The sequence below is a fragment of the Parus major genome, chromosome 6 (genome assembly GCF_001522545.3).
Source record: "Parus major isolate Abel chromosome 6, Parus_major1.1, whole genome shotgun sequence".
Classification (NCBI taxonomy): Eukaryota; Metazoa; Chordata; class Aves; order Passeriformes; family Paridae; genus Parus; species Parus major.
The window spans coordinates 17896052-17919233 of record NC_031775.1 but is presented as its reverse complement, the minus strand read 5'-3'; the positions used below and the strand labels follow the sequence as shown (position 1 = coordinate 17919233).

General features: G+C 38.1%; 1 protein-coding gene across 1 annotated transcript; it reads left to right on the top strand.

Annotated features, from left to right (window-relative positions):
- The first annotated feature begins 12069 nt into the window (after positions 1–12069).
- LOC107207156 (pulmonary surfactant-associated protein A-like) lies at positions 12070–22204 on the top strand. The gene is made up of 4 exons (XM_015633911.2): positions 12070–12150; positions 19650–19788; positions 20852–20929; positions 21650–22204. Exons 2-4 carry the CDS (start codon positions 19665–19667, stop codon positions 22024–22026), a joined length of 579 nt encoding a protein of 192 aa, XP_015489397.1. The 5' UTR covers positions 12070–12150; positions 19650–19664; the 3' UTR covers positions 22027–22204.
- The last annotated feature ends 978 nt before the right edge of the window (positions 22205–23182 follow it).

The window sequence follows — 23182 nt, the reverse complement described above, 5'->3', positions numbered from 1 at the left end:
GCCCTGGATGCCCTGTGTTGACAGCAGATAGATACCACGTCTGCTTCTTGGCCAAAACAGCAAAGGCCAGCATGGAAATTTCAGCTTCTTATTAAAAAAAAAAAAAATCAAAACCAAAAAACAACAGACCTTTAATTCCAAATCTCTTTTAAATGATGTTGGCTCTACAATGTTTTTATCAAATCATGTCCTTCAAGTAGCACTGCTCTGAACTGATTTGTTCATTATATTCTTACAGACACTAAATTTATCCTAGCTTTTGCATAGGAAAGATACAAGGCAACCTCACAATCTGTAACTTCTTTCTCTTACGCCACTAAAAAAAGAGTACAATAGCCCCAGAAATGGGATTCTGGGAACAAAACCCATCCTGACACTGCTGCAGGGATTGAGAGTTTTAATTTTTGCAGCTGGAAACATCTAATAGACCTTACTCTTAGTAAGGAATTTTTCTGCAAGCAAAATTGCTGAAAAGTCTCTTCCTCAGCCTTAAATTTTACGTTATTAATTTTGCAGAGCTACCTAGCACACACTGTTCTTGCTACTGTACTTTTCATGTCCACACAATGGAACCTTGGCCAGCTGGGCAGTGCCAGTTGCAGGAAAGGCAGTCACTGCAGTAAAACAGGCCTCAAATAACCTTCCCTCTCCTAGGTTACTGAAAAATATATCCACTGGCTGAAAAAAGGGGAAAACCTTACAGTCAAAACTCAGTGCCTGCAGTTGATTCTTGGGTTGTTCATTTGCACTGTAGCACAGCCAATGTCTGCCCAAGGCCAGGCAAAGAGCAAAGGGCTCATCCCTGGAATGTCAAATGCAGCCCCTGTAAATAGGGGTGGGAAGACTGAGGTGGGCAATCATCAGGATTGTGCAAGACAGTGATAAGCCAGGGAGCAACCTCTTCCCAAAGCAAAGCACAAAATAACAGCTTTTAGTAGAAATGTAGAGGATATACCTTTTTCTTTTGGCAGGCTCCTCCTCATGCTAAAAATTCAGCTGGTTTCTGTTTCACTTTTTCTCTCCAGAATTCTGTTGTTCTGACTGCCAGGCAAGCTGGTGGTGCAGCAAAGCTTCACTGTGAGCAGGTCTGGGAAAGGTGCTGGGAAGAGAAGATTTCCTTTGCTGGGATAAGTATTTGACTGTGCTGGGGCCAGGCAGCCGTTGGAGGCTGATGCAGAAGTGATGAGAGGATTTTGTAGGCTGCCCCCCAGCAAGCTGACAAGGAGGACTGTCAGGAGGGTACAATCTCACAGTCTGAGAGCACCCTGCCCCTGAGTAGTCTGTGTGTGAATACAGGTTTCCTAGGACTTTGATTCAACAGGGCTGTCCTCTGCTGTCTGGTGGTTTTGGGCTTCTGAGTTGATGACCAGGAGCTGTCACCTCCAAAACTAGGTCTGGAAAAAGAACTTCCTGCTGCCTCACCAGGTTCACCTCTCTGCCATCACCTACATTGTGTTAATCATGTCTTAAAGCATATTTTAAGGAGGAAAAATTAATTACCTGAGACTTCTGTCTTTGAAAAGGACCTTCCAAACTAGCTACCTCCTAAATATAAGTTTCAGGGCATCTTTCAAAGCCTAATTCTGATCTCTGCTGAGAAATCTCAAACTGTGTAAGCTTTATATAAAATATATATCTAATAGGGACCTGACCACTGTCATTAAATCCACATAATGTGATTCTCCACATGGAATTCTCTACCCTTCTATGAATATAAGTATGGATTGCAAAACCTATTTTTTTCTTTTTAAGCTCCCTAGATTTATTCCATTTTTGTGAGAAATTTGGTGCATTTTGCTTTTTTTTTTATCTAAACATTGTTGCTGCTAATTGTCATCAGTTGCTTTGGAAAGTGATTTAATTGTTAGGAAAACCTGCCACCATTTTGCCAAAGTGTAAACAGGCACTTGGGCTCTTCTAGGATAAAGGATTGGAGCACCCTGGAAAACTATGGAGGTGAATAGATTTTAGCTCCTGGCTGGTGAAACCAACAGAGATTTGTGTGAGGTTGAACCTCTGCAGGGAGAGGACTTATCTGAAGCCTTACAATTTGTTTTCAAGTTTTATTTTATTTTGATCTTTGTCTTGTTACCTTCAAGGGAGATATCAGCAATGTCAACTTCCTTAGTATTGGATAATTAACATAGTATAGAGAATCAGCAGAAGGAAATCCTTAGAGGGTGTTAAGATCTGTCTGGAGTTCATGAAATTGGATAAGAAATATAAACCAGGATTCAAGTTTGTTATACTAGTTAGCTAAATACCTTCCTTATCATATTTTAGTGTGTGCCACTGCTCTAGGCTTTGATGGGAGCCTAATGGAAGAAGCACAAAGAATAATATAGAAAAATGGTGCTCCTTAACCTCTGCTTTTTATCCTAATTATAATGTTCTTACAGTAATATTCTAATGATTATACTCTATCTGGTATTTCATCAGATGAAACCTTACAGGGGAAGCTGCTCTCTGTGGGAAATCTTTTCTGAGGCTTAAAATAAAGATAAAGAATTGAGGTGAATAGCAGAATTCATGCTGGATTTGATTTTTCTCTTGTTATCCAAATCTGTCAACCAAATGGTGTTTCCCAAGGCTTCTTTTTTTGGCTGGTAGAACTGGGAGAAATTAAGAGAAACTAAAGCCACTTGACTTAATGTGTGGCTTATTTACTATAAAAGTTTGTCAACTCACATTTGTGGTAGTTTAATTTTGAGTTTTTTTCAGTTAAAGAGAATATGTGGAGTATGATTGCCTCTCATTTGACACTCATATTGAAAGCAAGGGCAATCACATTGGTGCAGCTTGTCAGAGCTTTACCTTGTGATGTTGCTGTCTCTTACTGCTGTTCTGCTCCGAGAGGGCAGCAAAGGATTGCAGATCTTTTGGAATCCATAAGGAGCTCAGCTCTGAGATGTAATACTGAGGAGAAATGCATCTTTTTAATATAAAAGGTCTGAAAGGAGAAGTAGAGGAGACATTCAGATCAGTGCTGCTTAAACATAGTTGAGCTTTTTTTCCTTTAAATTGTGGGTATTTGCAAGTAGTGGAAATCCTAATAAGAGAAGCACTTAATCACTTTGAGCTTAGGCATTACCTGACAGGTGTGAAGAGTCCCAGCAGACACACAATGAGCTATTGAGGATTCATCCTCAACTGGAATATTGTATGATTCATTTGGCATGAAGATAAATGCTGTAAATGTAGGCATATAGTGAACAAAACACTGAAATTAATTTGTAGCACAATGAGATTAATGACTGTTGTGATATTAGATATTTTCATTAGACCTCAAGGCTTTCAGACTGTTATAAGCATGATTGTTTCTTTTCAGGTTTCAAAATATACACATACAATCAGGGACTACATGAAATGGTTCAGACACTATCTCTTTTGCCTGAAGAGAGGAGTGTATTTTCCAGGTAACCCCTCAGAATTATGCAAATGGAGAAATTTATTAAATGACTCTGTTTGATTTGTCCCTAGTCTATGGATTTAGCAGTGATTCTTTGTCATCCTTTCAATACCCTGGCTTTCTTTCACTGCTAACAGTAAGAAGCTCAGTTAGCACAGAATAATCTGCATATCTATTTCTGCCCAGAAGTTCAGTGCTCTTGCAGCCAGTGTCTTACCAGCTAGAGATGGTCCCAAAAGTGCAAATGATGAACAGCTATGACCATTTACAAATGCTGTAATTTTGACTCCTTAATCATTCCTTTACTCTTGTTTCAAGCCTCCTTCAATCTTTCATTTTGTTTTTTTACTTCTCTCCTTTTCTTCTGCCCCATTAGCCTTTTGTAGGCTCCGCACAATTTCAGGAAGCTGAACATGCTTTCTGCATTTATAATGGCACTCTAGATACTTGGTTTTAATAAATAAAAAATAATATTATACATTTTCACAGCAGCACATAAAATAGAGATGTAATGAGATTTTAATCTGATCGTACCATTTGTACTCTGAATCACTTCCTATTATATCCTACTAAATTATTACTGCTCTTTCTTTCCAGGGGCCAGCTCTCAAAACCAGAAATCATGCTTGCTAGAGCTGCCTCCTAATCTGATGGTCATAACTTGATTGCTTCGTACTCTCTATGCCCCAACAGCAGAATTCCCCCAAGGTATGAATTGTCAGGTAACTTTTTTCAAGTGCTGCTGCAAACAGCAAATGGATCCACAAATTCTTTCTGCCACGTGGCAGAACCAAGCCACGCTCTCTCCTGGGCTGCCAAATCAGTTTCTGCCCAAACTCTTAATAAGTACATATGGAATTGTATATTTTCTTGTCATATCCCATCTGTGCCATCATATGCATAACATCCACCTTGGAATTAGGTGCTTGCTTTTCAGCCACAAAGAAAGTCTCAACATTATCACTTTAGATGAACAATGACATAAAATTTCAGTGGTACACACGGATATTCTGTATGGCCGTCTTCTGGTCCACACACTCCTCAGTGTGCCCTCTGCAGTTCCAATGGTTGAAATAAGTAAAGCCAGCAGTATCTTTCAACAAATACTCTAGAGAGGAATACTTAATAATGCTGCAATTTAGCTCATTTTCTAGATCATAGACTGTGTTGTCTGATTGGATTACAGCTGATTACAGATTGCTTTCTGGTTTAAGAGAATGTGTACCTCTGCAACAGCACAAGGGCATTTACTTCACTAGATTTTCAGTGCCATAAGGTAGTAAAGGTTTTTTCATCAAAGTAATGCATTTCCTAAAAAATGAAGCTTTCCATGGGAATAATTCAATTTTCCTGAGATGTTTTTATTTTCCTGGGGGTGGGCAGGTGGGAAGGAGCCACTGTTTGGTGTTCTCTCAAAACTATAGAAAACACAGTGGGAGAAGAATTTAGGAAGCATTTGAATGATATTTTTTAAATTAAATTCTAGAAGATTCAAGAGGCCTATAGAGTTTCCCTGGAAAAGTGAGACCTTCAGGAATAAAAGGAACTTTAGAACCACAGGGAGAGAGAGGAATAAAAGTAGAATATGGAAGTTATAAATAAATTGTTCATATTTCTGGGAGTCTGGTTTTCAACCTTGTAGTATTGTTCTCCAGAAGTACTTGTGTTAGTGTCTGGTATTCCTATAGCATCACTTTAGGAAAGGTGTGATTTCCAGAATCACATGTGAGGAGCAGAAAACTAAACCATTTGCTACACAGGAGATGAGATTGTCCAACAGGACTGGAGAAAGAGAGTGTCTGGAATGAGTCACTAGCCAGTTGTTTTCTGTGAGTGAAATACCAAGCCCTTTATCTCATATTATAAACAGCATTTTGTCTTCTCTTATTTTTGCCTGTCCATGTGGTTTTCACTCCAAATTTAATTAATTTCAAAATGTTCACATGTATGTTCTTGCCTCTGAGAACTGGGCTTTTCCCTCTGAACAGAGAAGATGGCTTTGGCAGCCCTGAGAATTCAAAGCATATCCAAGTGCTCACTTTGGTCAGGGGTAAGACACTCCCAGTTGGACAAATTCCCTGAACAAATCTGCACTGTGGCCTGTGATTTCTGCTCTGGAAACCAAATATCTCTTTCACGTGGCATCAGATTACAGGAGAGCAGAGCATCTTTGATACTGCTGTTGTGCAGTCATTTTAATATAAAGTATTAAATAACAGCCTTACGTCCCACTTATACTGGCAGAGACAAGTAACTGCTTTGGAAACAAAAGCACAGGTTTTGGAGATTGAATTAAATAGACACAAAAAAGGTAAGGTAAAGGTAAGTTTATGTTACAGCCTGGTAAAATGGTGGATATACTTTTTCTGTGCCCCTAAAAGGGGCCTGGAATACCCAGAAACAGGGTGTATTTACAGTTGTTCTCTCTTTGACATTCAGTTTTGAATCTCCTGCTAAAATACAGATTTTGTATTTTCAATCATTAAGTATTAAAATATGTTTATCTTAGTGGTATAAGGGTAGTAAATTATGGCATGCTCAGCAGGCTGGTGGTTCTTTCTGCCTGAGTTCCCCATAAATACAGCATGAGGGAAGCATTTTTTAATAATCTTGAAACTAATGAAAAATTTGTCTCTATTTCATCTTTGAGCTGAGCAGTAAACTTGGAGAGATTACTGTCTAAATGCTGCTTCTGATACATTCTTTTATGATGTAAATAATGGACAGCCATATAGTCCTATGTTTCTTCAGCATTTAGTGATGCCTTTGCTCCTGGGGCACTTTTATTCTAGTTCTAAAATTGACTGATAATGATCACTTAGAGCCTAGAGTGGTATTTATCCTCTGAGTACAGAAGTCCACTGCAGTAGCTACTGACATGGAAATAATTTCTTTTTTGAAGTTTCAGCTATTTTCATGCTGCTCTCCCCGTGTGATTGGAAAATGAATTGTGCTGTAACTACAAAGAGGAATAAAACAGTAAACCAGTCAGCCAAGTTGCTTTGTGTGCAGTAAAAAATCACGAGAAGAGAACAAGATGATATTTTCTGGCAATCTATAGGCATCAGCTGAGGTACAGGAGATATAAATCAAGATTTAGATGTAGTGGAAAGGAGAAACCTTTTGTCTTAAATTAAATACAAAAGCCTGCTACTGAAATGTTCTCCAAGTGGAATTTAGCTCATGCAGAAAAAAACCAAAATGCCCTGTTTATGTGATAGGTCCTTAATGTGAGAGAAGTGATCTTATAGGCTTTTATGTTTTTATTGATGGGAGCTTCTTTCACCTCAAGTGAACTACAAAAATGCAATTATGGACTGTATTAACTAGGAATGAGTGAATATCATGACAACAGAACCCAGTACTACAAGTCTGACAATTAAGAAAAATGTTTCCATTGAAGGCTGTAAGTGTTTAACCATGGAAGAACAGATTTTCAATTTGTCTTCCACTTAGTTTAAGACTAAGCTAAGTGCCTCTATGGAGAGAAAGATTGTGGCTACACTGGCAAGTTATGGACCCATGGGAACATAGGAATGTGTCTGTACAGAGGAGCATTTGATGCCCAGCTCATCTGTTTTATAGCTGTTATTTTCATTGCCATATTCCCTGTCTACCTTTATAAGTAATGACATTTATTTTCTCTGCACTAGGTTATACAGGTATAACAAAAAAAGCAATTACTGAAATTGGTAAAGGATATGAATTTTCCAGAGTATGATTTATCTGCTGATCTGCTTCATTCCCTCCTTGTCATTACTGGCAAAGTGTCTTTGCAGTTCTCAAGTGAACTGCATTCTTTTTCTGCATTAATTGGTGTCCTGCAGCTGTGAAAAACAGAATGTTTAAAATTTTGCCTGGAAGTTTTAATCAATATTTATTACTTAAAAACACAGGAAACGGTGCAATATTTAAAATATGTATTTGGGTTTAGGGATCAGAGATAATTCCATCTCCAATGCATTTATTTGGAATGATTATGTAAGTCTATTTTGAGACTGTCTCCAAAACCACTGTGAAAGGTTTTGAGACCATTTTCATCTGCAGCTGTACTAAGAGCAGTGATGTGTTTTGCCCCCAGTGCATCAGCCAGTAGATTGCAATGACTAAACTACTGATTTGAAAAAAAACCAACTGTAGTCGTATTTTGAAGATATGAATGGTTGTTTTCTTTCAACTGTTTTATTATTTTAGAAATACTATTCCTGGCTACTGTATCAGCCACTTTCTCAAGATTTCAGCTCTGAAGTGTAATTTAGACTGATTTTTACATTATTTTTCCCAGCTAATATCCAACAGAGTTGAGAAATTTAAGAAGCTTCTGTAACCTTAAGCTAACATTTATTTTCAGAGAGCAGTGTGCTTCATTCAAGTGGGATCTATACAAACAATAAAATGGTTTGCAGGTAAGTGCAAAAGTATTCTTATGCTAAACACATTGGAAGCTCACAAAAGCAGAATGGGAAAATGTTCCTATAATGTGCTCAGTTTCCTAGGCCCAAAGTTACCAGATAATTAACTTTTTAACCAGGCTGTGTACAGGAAAGGCATACTTGGCAGCAAGGATTGTGTCTATTATAGAAAATCTGAGCTGCACTTCTTGAAATAAACTGCCAGTCCTTATGCTTTTAGGCTCCATTCTGGTGTCACTTCTCCTTTCCAGGATTTCCTGCCCTGTAGGTTTACCCTGGTGTAAACCACCTCGAGGGAAATGCTCCCCCAGCTGTAACACCTCCTGTGCAGAAGGGAAGCTGCCAGCTTCCCTTTCATTTGAGAAAATCAAACTGTTCTTTATGGAACTGGTGAAAATCCATCTCTACTGGAGCTGCCCTGGAAGAGTGGCTGTGCAAGTGTAGCTCTGTTAGTCTGGGCTTGCCTGGTAAACTCTCCTGTCCTGAGCTGAGCTCAGAGGAGCAGAATGGTGATGCTGCAGTCTGACATCTTGGAAGGCCATGGTGTAGGAACAGGCTGATCTCAGGCTGGACAAAAGTCCACAGGGCAAGAACCACACCTAGAAATAGAAAATGAGCTCTTACTGAGTCATATTACTTAGAACTTTTAAATTCAGCAAGGTGTTATCAGATCTCCCCTATATTCTGACCTTTTTCATCATTTATGTTAGGGACACTTTTTCTTCCTTGAGGAACACCTTTCTTCAGTAGGTGCTAAAAAGAAAGAGTTTGAAATTGTGGTCTTTTATCTTCCAGGAGGCTTAAATCAGCATCCCTGGTGACCATTTAATTTTGCATTAATTATAAACTAATCTGTCGTTGCTGTTATAGCCCTGATTAGAACCAACTCATATGGCGCTAATATGACCTCCACAGAGCTTCTAAGTAATTCAGGATGAAAACAGCATTTCTTAATAAGCTCCTGTGTTTATCTTTCTAAAACACAATTTTAGGTTAAGTGCAGGCTCAGGAAGAGCTATCCTGTCACATGTGAAAAAACACAATCATTGAAAAGCTCTTTTCATTCTCTTTAGTTTTCAAGTGGCAATTTTCAATGGAAACTACAAGGTGCAAACAGGAAGCCATTCAATCAGTAGGAACTCATACTTACTGCTTTATTTTTTACTTATAAATATGGGGGGGCAGGTGGTTAACATATACTTAGAGCAGAGAAGTGTGTTCTTTGCTGTGGCTTGTTTCCTGTTGTGAAGGCATCAAACTCTTCCGCTTAAGCATGCAGAGGAGAAGCTTTATGCAGGGCTCTGTGACTTTAGCACTACCAAATGGCCCTACTCTGTTGCTTGGTACCTGGAGACCTAAGGAATGAAAAATGATTCCTGGGTTGCAGTTTGGCCAAAAAGGCTCAGGGGAATAAATAATGCAAGATTGCCTGAAAACCTAGGCACAGTTGTGTCTCTTTTAAGCTCTGCTAAACCTCTCAACACTAGCAGCATGACTGGATACTCTGTGCTCTCTCTAGCACAAATGACTTTTTTCCTGAGGCACCTGCAGTTAAAATCTCTTTTTATGGCCTGTCACCCCACTGAAGATTCAGACACCAGCAGCTTGAGCTGTTTAGATCAATGCTTCAGGGCTGACAGTTGTAAGAGCTTTTTCCTGGCTTTCTGTGAGCTCTGGTTTGTTTATGACTTCAGCTAGTGGCACAGTTTGTCCCTCAGCACTGAGCCTGTGTGCTAATCCTGCAAGAAACTTCTGGCATATTTGCAGTGGGAGGAAGACTCTAGAGTGTGCAACTGGTTGGCATCCTCTTCCAGGGTGTTGAAATTCAGATAAAATTTCAAGCAGCTGGACTAAATACACAGAATGTGAGAGCAGCAGCCAAGCCACATTTAAGTGTCTGATTTGAGTCTGAGATTGCTAAACTGGGATTCATACAAACAGACCTGCACCAGCTCAGCAGTGCAGCAGCCTCAATTTCAGTGTTTCATTCTTCCTTTCCTCATCAGGCTGCCTGGGCTTATTTGGAGGATCCTGAACAGAATATTTTCCCCTTCTTCCCACCTGCAGGGTTGTGCTACCTTTGCCTTGTGCTTCAGCTATGTAGGAAAAAAGTTCCATGCAAATTTCCATCCTGCCCCAAGAATTATACCCAAGCACATTTATAATGTAAAGTTTTCTTTCTATGTAAGAGAAGCTGAACCATACAAACTTCTTTAACTGAGATGGACACAGTGTTTCACCAAATTTAGTTGGAGGTCCTGAAACCTCTTCAGCAAAATCATAAAGTCTGCATTAGTTGCTCTCTTGATTATCTCCTATCTTGCACTTTACATATCCAGTGACACCTCTGTAAAGGTGTCCCACTCGGAAGTGGTTTGATCAGAACTACACTGCCTACAGATCACAAGCTTTTAACTCCTCCATCCCCTTACACCCTCTCCACCCTGCCTAAGCAACCATACAAATTCACAAAAGCATGGTGAAAACAGGAGGAAGTGATGTACTTTTTAAATCCTTTTACCTCTTTACCTTTCTATTCTACAGCTGCAAATAAAATGAAAAAAAAAGGGGGTTACTTATAGTGCTTACCAAGCCTGCTTAGTAGATCTTTTATTTGCATCAAAAACTAGTGGAGCAAATATTATCTTGAAGCTTCTGATGGTCCTCTATGGGCTGTTATTTTCTACTGCATGGTAGTAATAGAATATTCAAGCTGCAATTGCCACCCTCTGGAGAATGTCATCTTTCATTTTCATAAGTGAAGTGCATTTCTAGTTTTCATGAATAATGGTGAAAAAAAGTCAAAAGCCTTTCAATGGAAAAGTTCTACAAGCAAAGTGAAAATGTTTGTTTCTTTATAACATCATGTTTTAAATTCTATCTTAAAGCAAAACCTGTATTTTTAATAAGTGGGGATTGAGTGTTAGCAACAATATGGCAACACTGGATGACAAAAGTTCTCAGCTCCTGACACAACAGCAGTTATAAAAGCTATTTAAGAAATATTTCAAATGTGTCTACAGTGCTTAAGTATGTTATATATCACTTCACTGAAATTTGTATATTACTTTTGGTCTCAGGTTACTGGGAGCTCTCCAATGGTTTTGAATGCTGCAGTCCTAAAGTTCATTTTTGTCAAATATTCTCAAAACAGTTCAGAATTTTGTCTTTACTATGGAAAACTGTGAGTTGTTGAAAATATAATAGTTTACATTATTTATCTCTGCAACAGTCACAAAGTATGTTCCCCAGAAAGGTAAAAAACCCATAAATGATGGCAGTTATTAAACAGTTGGGCCCCATTTGTGTGGAAAAATAGATGTTAGAGAAATGCAATGCTCTACCAGCATGGTGACACTGGTACCAAAACATTTAGGAGCACAGTTGTTCTCCAGGTTTTGAAAGCTGAATTTTATAAGTTAATAATCAAAGTCACTTCAGCTTTAGAGGATTGTCCACAGGAACAATGGCAGTGGCCTGACCTTGTGAAAGAGGCACTCCAGTGTACCCAGGGCAGGGCTGAGCCCAGGCACAGCTGGGGAAAACCTGTTCTCTACCTTGGATCCCTGGAACGCTCTGGTAAGGCAGACAAACAGTGAGACTACTTGAAAAATGAGCTTGTTTGAAGAGTTCTTGCGTAGATTCCCTGTCCTAGGAAGTGAGCATGTTCCTGTCTGCCTAGAATGAGTCCTCAAATCCAAGTAGAGTGCCAAATCTGATTTATAAATAAATATAATGAATACTTTCATTATACTATAAAAGATATCTTTTATACTAGAGTAGGTAGCTGAAATAATTATCAATAATTGTGTAGAGTTTCTCTTGTCTTACTAACAAAAACAGTGTTAAATCTTCTAAACTACATATAAAGCTATATAAAGGATGTAAGGGGTGACCCCCATGGAATAGCAAAATGATATTTTATTAGTTAAGTAGTTGACATTCATGGTTATTACATTTCTCATAGTTATTAAACATTCTCTTTGATTTGTCATTCAAGTTAAGTCTGCTGTGTTTTAATAACCTACTAAACAATTTCAGTTTGAGTCATTTTGGCCTCAAGCAACATTCAAGATCTTCCCATCTTTTGAGAGAGAATCTGAGGGTGTAGAACTCTGTTCATTCCCCTTTGCTTTGTTTCTATTTCTTTGAGTCTTCATCTGTTCCTTGGTTTTGTCTCTTAGATGAACTTCAAGGGGCTTTAAATAGAGCTTTTCCCGTTTACTCTTGCAGGAACCTTCCAAGATGTTTCCCATATTTCTGCACTGAAGCCTCTGCAATAACTGGACCTCAAGTAGTTTCAAGCCAGCTGAGATGTATCAAGACAAGGTAAGGAGATTAATCTGCTTCCTTGGGCATTTACAGCTTTCCTTTGCATGTCAGCACACTTCAGCTTGGTGCAGCCCTGCTGGCTCCTGCTGTCTGAGCCCCCAGCCCTGAGCTGCTCCTCTGGGGGTGAAGCACAGAACCACCACAAGGAATTGCAGGAGCTGGATGGATGCAGGGCTGGGCCTCACTGACCCATCAGGTGCTCAAGATCTCTGCTTTTCAGGGAAACTGAAATGATGAAGAACTTTACTAGCTGTCTGCTAGAAAATGCTCCTCTGCTTTTGCACAAATTATAATCTAAATGTGCAAAAGAAGCAGATTTGGTATGTTAAGCTCTACATGCTTCCAACAACACAACCAGCTAAAACACAGAGAATTTTGTGTTCACTCTCCTGAAAAAAATCTGTGAAAAACAGTGTTCTGTAATACCTGTTATCTTAATTTTCAGCTCATAACAGGAATAAAAACCACAATAGGTGGTGTTTGCTGGGAATTTAATTAATGGCTGTGTCTCTTCAGTAAAATACAAAGCAGCTTCATTTCACTGTGATCACCAGACCTTAACAGCAGCTTGGTGAGTTTATTATTTTCCTTTGCTACTCTGTATTTTCTGCCATGTGTTTCCAACAACAAGTTTCTCCCAAGGACTTTGAATTTCAATTGCAAATAAAACATTGTCAATGCTTTTGGATACATATGTTCTAACAGTTTCCAGTGAGACATAACACAGCCATTTCCCAGCAATAACGACATAATAAGAGCTTGGTAGGATTTTTTTTTTCTATCATCAGGCTAGATTATTTTAAATTGATAACAAGAGCCATGTGGATATTTATAAGGGCAAGATATGAACTGTAAGCACACGTTTCCAAGGCAATGTTGGCCAGTGGCTGTTCAGGCATAAATTGCTTCCTATTACCAATTTTGATGGAAGGTAAACAGTCCAGTTCTTCTCTATGGGAACATTAAGTGGCAGGACACCTCCAGCATTACTCTTTGCACTATTTCCAGTAAAAGAAGGCAATATTTACTCCACCATGACACACCTATTTGACACTGCAACAAGTAATTTTGTTGTGTTGTTGAACAAGGAGTAGGAATCATGTCCCATACTGTTGTGTAGTATTCCTGTAAGAGGGCTACTTGGTGCAGAAGATGCAAGGAGGAATTAGAGTTGGTAATACAATCCTAGAGGATACAAAGGTAAATTGAAGATCTGAGGGAAAAACCAAACAAACCAACAGGATTTCTCAGTGATCCTAGGAATAGGATGTCTCTAAACTTTAGTTGTTCTAGCTCTGAAACAGGTAAGAAGAAGATTTGAAAACGTTGCAAGGCTGGAAACTTAGAGTGAAATATTTCTGGTTTCTGTTTATGAATGGACAAGCCAGAAGCTAATTTTACAGTATGGTCAAAATTTTTACCAAACCTGGATAAAGAATATGGGGAGAAGGGTAAAGCACTTGTCCTGCCCAAAGGAAAGAAGGCTGTGTCTAAATTTGTCTATTATTGTCAAAGCAAGAGCTGCTTGATGCCTTTGTTTTAATGTGCTCTAGCTGATTTTCTCCTTTTTTAATTCAAAGCATAGAAACAATAGTTCAGTCAAAATGATTTGACTGTAGCACCACAGCTATCATTTTCATAAAACCCAAGAGACCACTTTGATACCTGTATTTAAATCAATTATTTCAAGTATATTTGAAATATACTTGAAATAATTGAAATAATATATAGAGAGAAGGAATATAATATAATCTGAAAGCAAAAGTTCTGTTAACACATGTTTTACTTGCACGTTCTTTGGCAGGAGAGAACCATGACATTTTTTTAGAAAAACTGAAAACCTGGACATCTCTTTTCTTGATAGCAAAGTTTGAATTTCTTTTCCTAGAATGGAAAATTGATAGATTGAAAGGGATTTGGGGTCTGCTTGAGCCCTTTTTTTTTTCTTTTTTTTTTTTTTTCTCTTTTTTCCTTTCTATTTATTTATATTTTTGTCTTGAATGTATGATTTTTATACTTTGGAATAACAAGACTGTGCATGGGCTGTTCAGCTCAGTCTGGTGAAGCCAGCTCTTTTAGATCCAATGCTCCAAGCTCTGTTCCTCATCTGTGCTGTCTCCTTTTTGGAAACTCATGATCTATATTCAATATTCTTTCTTTTTATCCATCCACCTGTGTACACTTAAACCTAGAAATCTCCCTGGGATCCACTCCCCAAAATAACATTATATGACTGAGCTGACAGTATTTCTCTGATGCCATGGCTTTTTCATCAATATAAACATGTCTCATCAGCAATTTCATTCTTCCTGTAAGATGTTTATCCTCAAGTTAAGGTCTATGGCACACACAGCAGAATTTTCTTTCAGTATTAGCAGTGTGATAAAGTGCCACACTGCCTACATTCTTTTCCTCCCATTCCTGGATCAATGCACTGTAAATTAGCATACAGACTATTTTATCAGTGTTTCTTATTTTCCAAAGGTGGGGTACTGTTAAACTTCCCATATTATTGTTTAGTTTTGTGTCAATAAAATTAAATTGCAGGTGGGGAGGAGGTAACACTTCATCTATTGGATTGTTTCATGACCTAAGAGTCGACATATATTTACTGCCCTGTATTTCTGATGAAGTCAGAAAAAAGCTGATGCCAATGAGGACTCTTAAAAGTAATTATAGAAGCTTAACTCTGTATGATTTAAAGCTCAGCAAATAAATTAGAGTGGAAATACTAGAAAAATATAAGAAATTACTGTTGTTTCAAAAGAGGTAAACATGGAGAATTGACCACACCTGCTTACCACACAGCTGCTGTGCCAAGGACTTGCTCAGAGTCAATATCCGGAACTTGCAGCACAGTGACACATTTTAAATTATTGTCTCACAAATTGCTAAAATAAACAAGCAAGGCTGTACACATCACTATTTTATGTGAAAGAGTTTACCTTGTGTTCTGAAAATGAGAGGCTTAAAGGCAGTATAAAATTAGTTCTGGTTCTGAAACCCCCTTGGCAGTTAGTTTTTTGAGGGTAGCATGCAGAGCTGTTAAAGAAAGCAGCAGTCTTTTTGTCTGCTTGATACCTTGAAAATCAGATTCCTTTTCCCCCCCCCCAAGCTCTCCTTTGCTGATATTGAGAAGGGTTTAAGTTTAATTCACTGTCAGCACAGCACATTTAATATTCTTATGGTTCTTCCTAATGATAGAAAGAGGTATGCAGTACCTGGGGTCCACTGAAACCATTAAAGTTTCCTGGCTGAGCTTTATGGGTATTTCCCGGCTAAAAGCCTTCAGCCATTACCACACAGATTTACAAATTCAGAATTCCCATCCTTGTAGCTATTCTACAGGGATGCTAGGTTGCAGGAAAATATATTTCCTTACTTCCCTCCTTGTTTGAGCACGTTTGTTTTCCCTCATTCTCTGCTGCATAACTAAGGAAAGTAAATTTAATGACTAAGTAATCTAGCACATTGGATTATGTTTTAGATTTCTTATCAGATTCCATTGTGTAAGTATGATCTGACTCATGGGAGAACAACTGTTATCAAATGTATCTTTCTTCAAAAGGTTTGGTAAAAGATAATAATTGATAAGGTTTTCCTAGATCATGAGCCATGTTTTGCTCATGCCACACTTTCATAAATAGAGATAATAGCTAGTGGGGCTTTACTGATCTCCCTGCTTAATGTTTTCAAGTCTTTAAGTTTTTTATAATATAAACTGTTTTAGGTTGAAGAAACAGTAGAAATCTCCAGAGACTCATCATGTTCTTGTATTAGAGCTGCATGTATATGCAATGATGCAGCAGAAAAACTTGCCCTTACCACTGTTGCAGAACTGCCTAGAAATTAGATCTGTATAAGATTTCGATCTGGTAATAGTCCCAAAAAAGTGGGCACCTAGTAATTTAAAATATTGCTTGTCAAAGTCTGGATCCATTAAATTCCACTGTATTCTGAAATTGAAGAAATTTCCTATGTACCCCAGAGGTCTGCTTCCATCCAGAAACAGAATTTCCTGTGTCTTTGACTGTACTCAATTGTCTGGTATCTGTGCTATTTCCAAACTCCAACAGAAATTGGAAGAAAAAAAAATAAATATCTGTTGAGTACTGTCTAATCCACATCTTATGCACTCAACACCAGTTTTTTACATCTTCCTCATCTGGACTACAGAGAGAAATAGTTTCCATTGGTGGGGTGAGAGGTCTTGTAAAAGGACTAATTGCATTCAGTGCTCTGCTGCCCATCTGGTAGAGGAAGGACTTTGAAGCTAGATTGTCTATAACATACATTTGTCAGTGTTAACTGATCATTTTCTGGGAAGGACACCTGATCTGCCCTCAGTTTGCTGTTTGTATGGGTTTCTGAGATGAAGAACAGGCCATTCTGAACAAATTTTAACTGCAGGACAAGGCTCACAGTTGTGAATGGAAGTGAATTTAAGTGCCTGCACTAGATCTAAGGGGAATGCTAAGTGTATCTTCTGCATTGGTATTTTATCTTGGCTAGGTCAGCCAGTTGATATTAAAAATCTCTAATTGATGAACAGGGAGCCTAAAGATGTCAGCTTGTGAATCCTGCTGGAATTATTCAGAAATAATAACACTAGAGATGATGACAAAACTTTAAAGGTTTTAGTAAAATGCAAAAGAAAAATAGAAAACATCTTGTCTTTAAGAGAGCACTGGTGTGTTGGCTTGCTGAGGTTTATAAAACAAACCCCATCTAGGATCAAACATTCTAGAGCAGAAGGCATCAGAACCAGAAGGAAGTTACAAACTCCCAATATTTATTTCTGGGAAACAAGTGGAGAAAAACCTCTGGTTTCTTTTTTTCTTGAAAATTATGTCCATTTGAGAATTTTGTGCATGTATACAGATTTTTTCCAAGATCCATCTCTGACAAGAGAGGATCAGCTGTCTTGTACATGCAAGAGAGACCAGAAGCTCATGGAAACACTGAGCATTCTAGTACATAGCTAGAAAACTATATTAAGGTAAGTACATCAGATACAGAGAGGGGAGGCAAGGTTTAGAATTCTGATTACTGGGTCAGACAACCTGGAAGGTACTAGGCTTCCCTAAGATTAACCACAAGAGTATCTTTCCTTTTACAAGAGCCACTAGTGGTCATCTGCCATTTTTTGCTTTTACAAAACAACAAACAATTTTTAAATATGACCTAGAATTGCTGAAACTTACTTCATGTTTTTGTATATTTTGTGTCTATGAATCTGGGGTTATCTGTTAGTTCTGGATTGCATTTTCTACAACTTTGGCTTTATTTTGTTATAAAAAAAAAGAAATTTCTCAGCCCTTAAAACTGAACTCAATATTTGCATAACAAGTATGTCAGCAAAACTGAAAAAGCTCATTCGTGGCCTCAGTATCCAGTCTCCACTTCAGCCATATCATTTAACAAACATGACACTATATAAAGGGGATTTGTGTGAACTGCTTTTTCATTTCACTTTGAAGCAGAAGGGTAAGTTGAATTTCCTTTTAATAAATCACAAGGAATATCAGCTAGAAAGCAAACCCATTCCTTTTGATTTCTGTGGTCATATTTACCTTCAAAAATTAAATTTCCCTTTATTAGTAATTTTTTTACTTTGCTTATGCTAGCAATTTTAGTAGATAAGGAGATGCCTGAAGGACACTAGATAGTAATGACTTATGAAGGTCATTAAAACTGAAGAGCTGTGTTTTTTCCATTTTGCTGTATAACTGATCAGGAGTCTGACTCTGCATCATAATCCAATTATGAGCTGGATGCAGCAGTCCATTCAAATGTAATTCCCCAAATGATCATCACCAGGCAAAGGGTACACATTGTAATTGCATCTCCTTATCTCAAGGATGTAAGTATTCCTAGCCACCTAAGCTAGGTTTCTCTTGGGGTCTTTAATAACCTGCTCTCTCTGAGTCACTGGCCAGTGTTTCCAGAGGTGTCTGCTGGCCTTCAGTAAACAACTCAAGATGCTTCAGATTCGACAAACAAAACTCAACAGCACCTTTAATACTGCACAGGTGTTCTCAGGTGGATTTGATTTTGCATTCTTTAAAGTGCAAATTCTCGACCATAGTGCTATTAGTTAAACAGATCCTATAAATTTATGATCCCTATGTGCTGCAAATTTATGACATAATTGGATATTCATGTATTCAAGGGTATGTCGCATCAAATTGACTTTGATGAGACAGTCCCCTAGAAAAACAAGTTGCTGTTGATGCACATTAAAAATAATCTCAAGAGTCTTCTATAGCAAGGTCAATATGGAAGACAAACAATATTTTTTCTTTTAAATTTTTAAAATCTTAATTTTTTTATTTTCATTTAATAAATGACACTACACTGATATTTTGGTTCTGCTTGGCATATATACTTTGAAATATAATAACAAATACCTTGTTATAGCTGATGAACCTAGGTGTTAATAATATCACAGCATTCAAGACAACCAAGCTTTTAGTTAAATTTTAAGTGGAGCTAGATTTAGAATCTAGTATGTGCAAATGCTGATTTTTAAAAAAAGATGGAAGGTTTTAAGAGAGGGCATGTACAGGATCCTCTGATTTGTGCCAATAGGAATGTGAAGTAATGGATAGTAAGTTTTGTTTTGTATAAGTCAACCAATGAGCATCACCCCATTGGAAATGGATACTCATTCTGGCATATTGAACCTTTCTTTATATCTCCTGTTAGTTTCACTGAATGATGTCAATAACTGGATATTTTTATGCCATAGTATCTTATAGTCCTTCAGGTTTCACAGCTCCACAGCACACCCACTGACTCTGCTGTAAACCCACATTAAAATGCTTTTTAGTCACAATAGCTCAGCACTAAGATTCTAAAACCCTACTTCTTGTTTTATATGCAGGGATAAAAGATGAATAAGCCTATTGCCAACCAGCAAAAATGCATTTTCTACAAGATTGACTGGCATTTGTAAGCTTGTGGAATTTTGTTCAAAACAGGATAGGAATGTCAATTGAGCTATAAAGTTTTGCCCATGTGTAAAAGAGTACCAGTTTATGCCAAATAAAGGTACTTAGATAGTGCTGGGCTTTAACAAGCTCACAAACTTTACAAGTACCTCTGTAAGAGATTTGCTTTTCAGGTTAGCATCCTATGCATCATTGAGTGATTATCGTCCTTGCAGGCAAGGACTGATGGCTTAAGTGAGATCAGTTACCTCTGAGCCTATCATTTCTCAAGGATTAATCCAACAAATAGTCAGTGACAGTGAAAGGGATAGTTTATCTTCACCACTCCAAGTTTATCAGTCTAGAAAGAGTTTTGTGTATAAGCTACACAGTGGTTGCAAAATAAATCTGGGAAATCTCTTACAACTGAATTATAAATTTTATTTATACAAGGAAATAATGTAAATTTCAAGAAGGGATAATGGGGGAGTGTGCAGCTATGTAAACCAATGTCTACAATTTCTTACAGAATCATTGCCTGACAAATGTGTGGGTTTTTTACAGCTGGCCTGAGAAATCATGTTGTCTTACTCATCCTCCATCCTCATAGCACTGGCTGCTGTGTTAGTGCCTTGCCATGCATTGAGTAAATGTCCAGGAATTTCTGGGCTACCTGGTATCCCTGGAAGAGATGGTCTGAAAGGTAAGCAAACTCACCTCTGGCAAGAGACCTGTGTCATGAAGGCTGCATGACTAGAAACAGATAACACAGAAGGACACATGCTCTCAAGGAAGTAGATGTGTTAAGCACAGGAAGGAAAACAGAATGGAGGAAACAGGCAGTTTAATTTTTTTCTAAAAAGCAGGTCTCCTCAGTGTTCTGGGGGAAGAGGGGAATTGAACAGCTTATCAACACTCCAGCATATACATATTATGTATATATATATATATATGTAGAAATGGCTTCTCCTGGTCTGCTGCCAAGGCTAAAGCACTATCAGAATTATTCCCAGACTCCCTGTATTAGGTCACATATGGGGTTTTTTTAATGGAGTGTGAAGTGCAGGACGAGTTGCAATGTTGCAGCTCGGGAATGCAGCAACCTTTTGTGCTTCTACACTGCTGTTTGCTTCAATTTTGAAGGGTGGATTATGATCATGGGAGTACATTAATGACTTTATTCTACATGTAGGACCTCTGTTACCTGTGGAAAGTGGTATGAAAAAAAAAGAATCTACCTTTACAGTGGCTTCCCATCTTTAGCAAGCAGTGCTAGATGTTTCTCACTCACTATCCAGAAACCTTCCACTACACCACTGTTTATGGCTCCCATTGACAAACAAAATACATAAAAACCCAGCACTTGAGAAAGACAATCACATGGTGCCATAGAAACTGTTTCCTCCTCAAAGTATCCCTTGTGCCAGTTCACTACCAAGTAGTAGGATTAAACCAATTCTCTTTGGCAAAGACATTTTCACAGATATAACTAACAAAAGGCTTCAACTTATAAAGCTTCAGTTTCTTTTTTAAAGAGTGGAATTATCAGCATTTCATAGGATTGGATGTTTTGATTAGTTTGCTTTAATACATTAGATTAACAACAGTGTGAAAAATGCTGGGAAATATCTATTTTACACTTGATGTTAAAAAATACACTTGCAAGTCAGTTCTGGAAAATAATTTATTTTATCCAGGGGATTTTTCCTAGCAGCACAGCGTAGGAAATTTGTTTGACTGTATAACTTTTGTTTTTATCTGCACAGGTCTGTCTGATTCTCTGGCCGCCAAACGCCACAATGCTTTAGCAAATTTGAAACACCGACTTTTCCAACTTGAAGCTGGTAATTCTTCCCCTTGTAACCTTTTCAGCTCACAGCCAGTTTTAAGTGCAGTAGGAAAAGTTAGTTACAGAATCACGACTTGCAGGAAAGAAACTGCATTTGGAAAGGATACTGCATATCCCAAAACTTTATTTTCTCATTCCAAGCAGGGGAAGTCAGGATTCAAGTTGTCCTGGAGGGAAGCAGATTCCTCTTGGCAATCATAATGCACATTTATTAAAATTGTGTTTATTTTAAAAAATATTCCAGCTAACTGATGTTGCACTTTCCACATGGATTCATGGAAACTCAGGCTTGTACCTCTTTTCTCTATCAGCAACCAGATTGTTAAATGTAGTAAATGTTAATGTGGTAAATTGTTTTGTACTGAAAAGGGGTTCACAAAACTATTATAATTTTTCTGTTTCCCTTGCTCAAATTTGACGCATACTGATCTTTACAAAGTACACAAAATACAACAGGGCTGATATTAAGCAGATGTTGGTGGGACATCCTTGTCTTGGAGACAAGGACAGACGGTCACAAGCAGTGAAATACATTTAGTGAACAGTTAGTGAATGGGTAAAATTAAAGAACTTCACTCCTCTTCATCCTTTGTTCAATTTATCCCTCTGTTCCTCTTAACAGTTTTAGTTTTCTCTTTATCTCTTGATTTCTCTTCCTTTGCTTTTACATCAGTATGCCACAGAAAATTTACAAAGCTAACTCTTCATGTTTCAGTGCTTGCATTGAACGGGGAAATAAGAAAAGTAGGAGAGAAAATACTTGCTAGCAATGGGAAGAAAGCTGACTTTGCATCTGCACTACAATCCTGTGAAGAGGTTGGAGGAACTCTTGCAGCTCCCAGGAATGAGGAGGAGAATAAAGCTATTATGGACATTGTGAAACAGCATAACCAATATGCCTACTTGGGCATTAGAAAGGGGGAGACTTCAGGTCAGTTTAAGTATATAAATGGCATGCCTCTGAATTATAGCAACTGGCACCAGCATGAGCCTAACAGCAAAGGGAGAGAGAAATGTGTGGAGATGTACACTGATGGCACCTGGAATGACAAAAAATGCAATATGTATCGTCTCACAATCTGCCAGCTTTAAAGAATGGCCTTTCAGCCACCTCAGAGGATAATGAAGTATCTGTGTTTCAGGTTGATTAAATTTCTGCCATTTCTCTGTATCTTAAAATATAAAATTAATCATTTTGTGACATTTTTTAGCCTTAGTAAAATGCCAAATATGCTAGGTGATTAACATGATTAAAATGTGCCTGAACTGATGTGCCTGATGTGTTTCTCCCTTTTGGAGGGTTGGGAATACCTCAGAATTAATTTCTCGTGGCAGCCTGTCTCCATACCTTTGAGAAGATTAGAAGAAAATTCCAAGGTTTGACTTGGGATATTGGAAATGCTGCAGTTAAAATTGCCCATGGCATCATAGTTGGAAGTGTTTTGAAGTACTTACTAGTTTCTGCCTCAAAAGAGGTGCAGAGAGGTTGACTTCACTGAAGTAATTACAGTTTTAGGTTTTAGACATCGCTTTCAGTCAGAGAGCCTGTGCTGTATCACATTGAACCACTCACTGATTCATTAGCATCCACCTTTCATTTTATAAAAATATTACTACTACCTGTAACTACAGTTACAATTACAGTTACAACTACAGTTGTAACTACAGTTTACTATCAATTTTTCTAGTTTCAGAATCTAGTCTGTATAAAGCACACAAAGATATTGCACTCAATTCAAGTAGACAAAGTGTTTAAGATGCTAAACATTGCATTCTGTTGCTAAAACAGCTCATTCCCTCAGAAAATTAGATTGCAGTGTCAGAAGGCCACACTGAGCAAAGCGCAAAAATACTTAGGGAAGAGTGGAAGTTCAATCAGTTCAAACACAAACATCTCTCTTGATGTTATAGCAAGCAACATCACAGACTTCAAGTCTCCAAACAGGAGCAAGAAGCACCTTTTCACAAAATGTTTTCACTGCTACTCCTTTTGGGCAGCTGGTGAGCAGGGACAGCTGAGCAGAACAGAGCACCACCAGCAGCAAATTCTCACATTCTCACCTTGCAGTGAGGGAGTCCTAGGCTCATCCACTGCCATTTACACACTTCCTGAGGGAGAAAACAAAAGAAAGCACTAGCTTTAAAATTCATGCATTAAACACAATCTCCTCCCCCACATTTGGCTCTGTGCAGGAAGCCCCTGGGAAGCTGGACTTTGGGCAGTGATGTTCCCAAGCCTCCCCTGAGG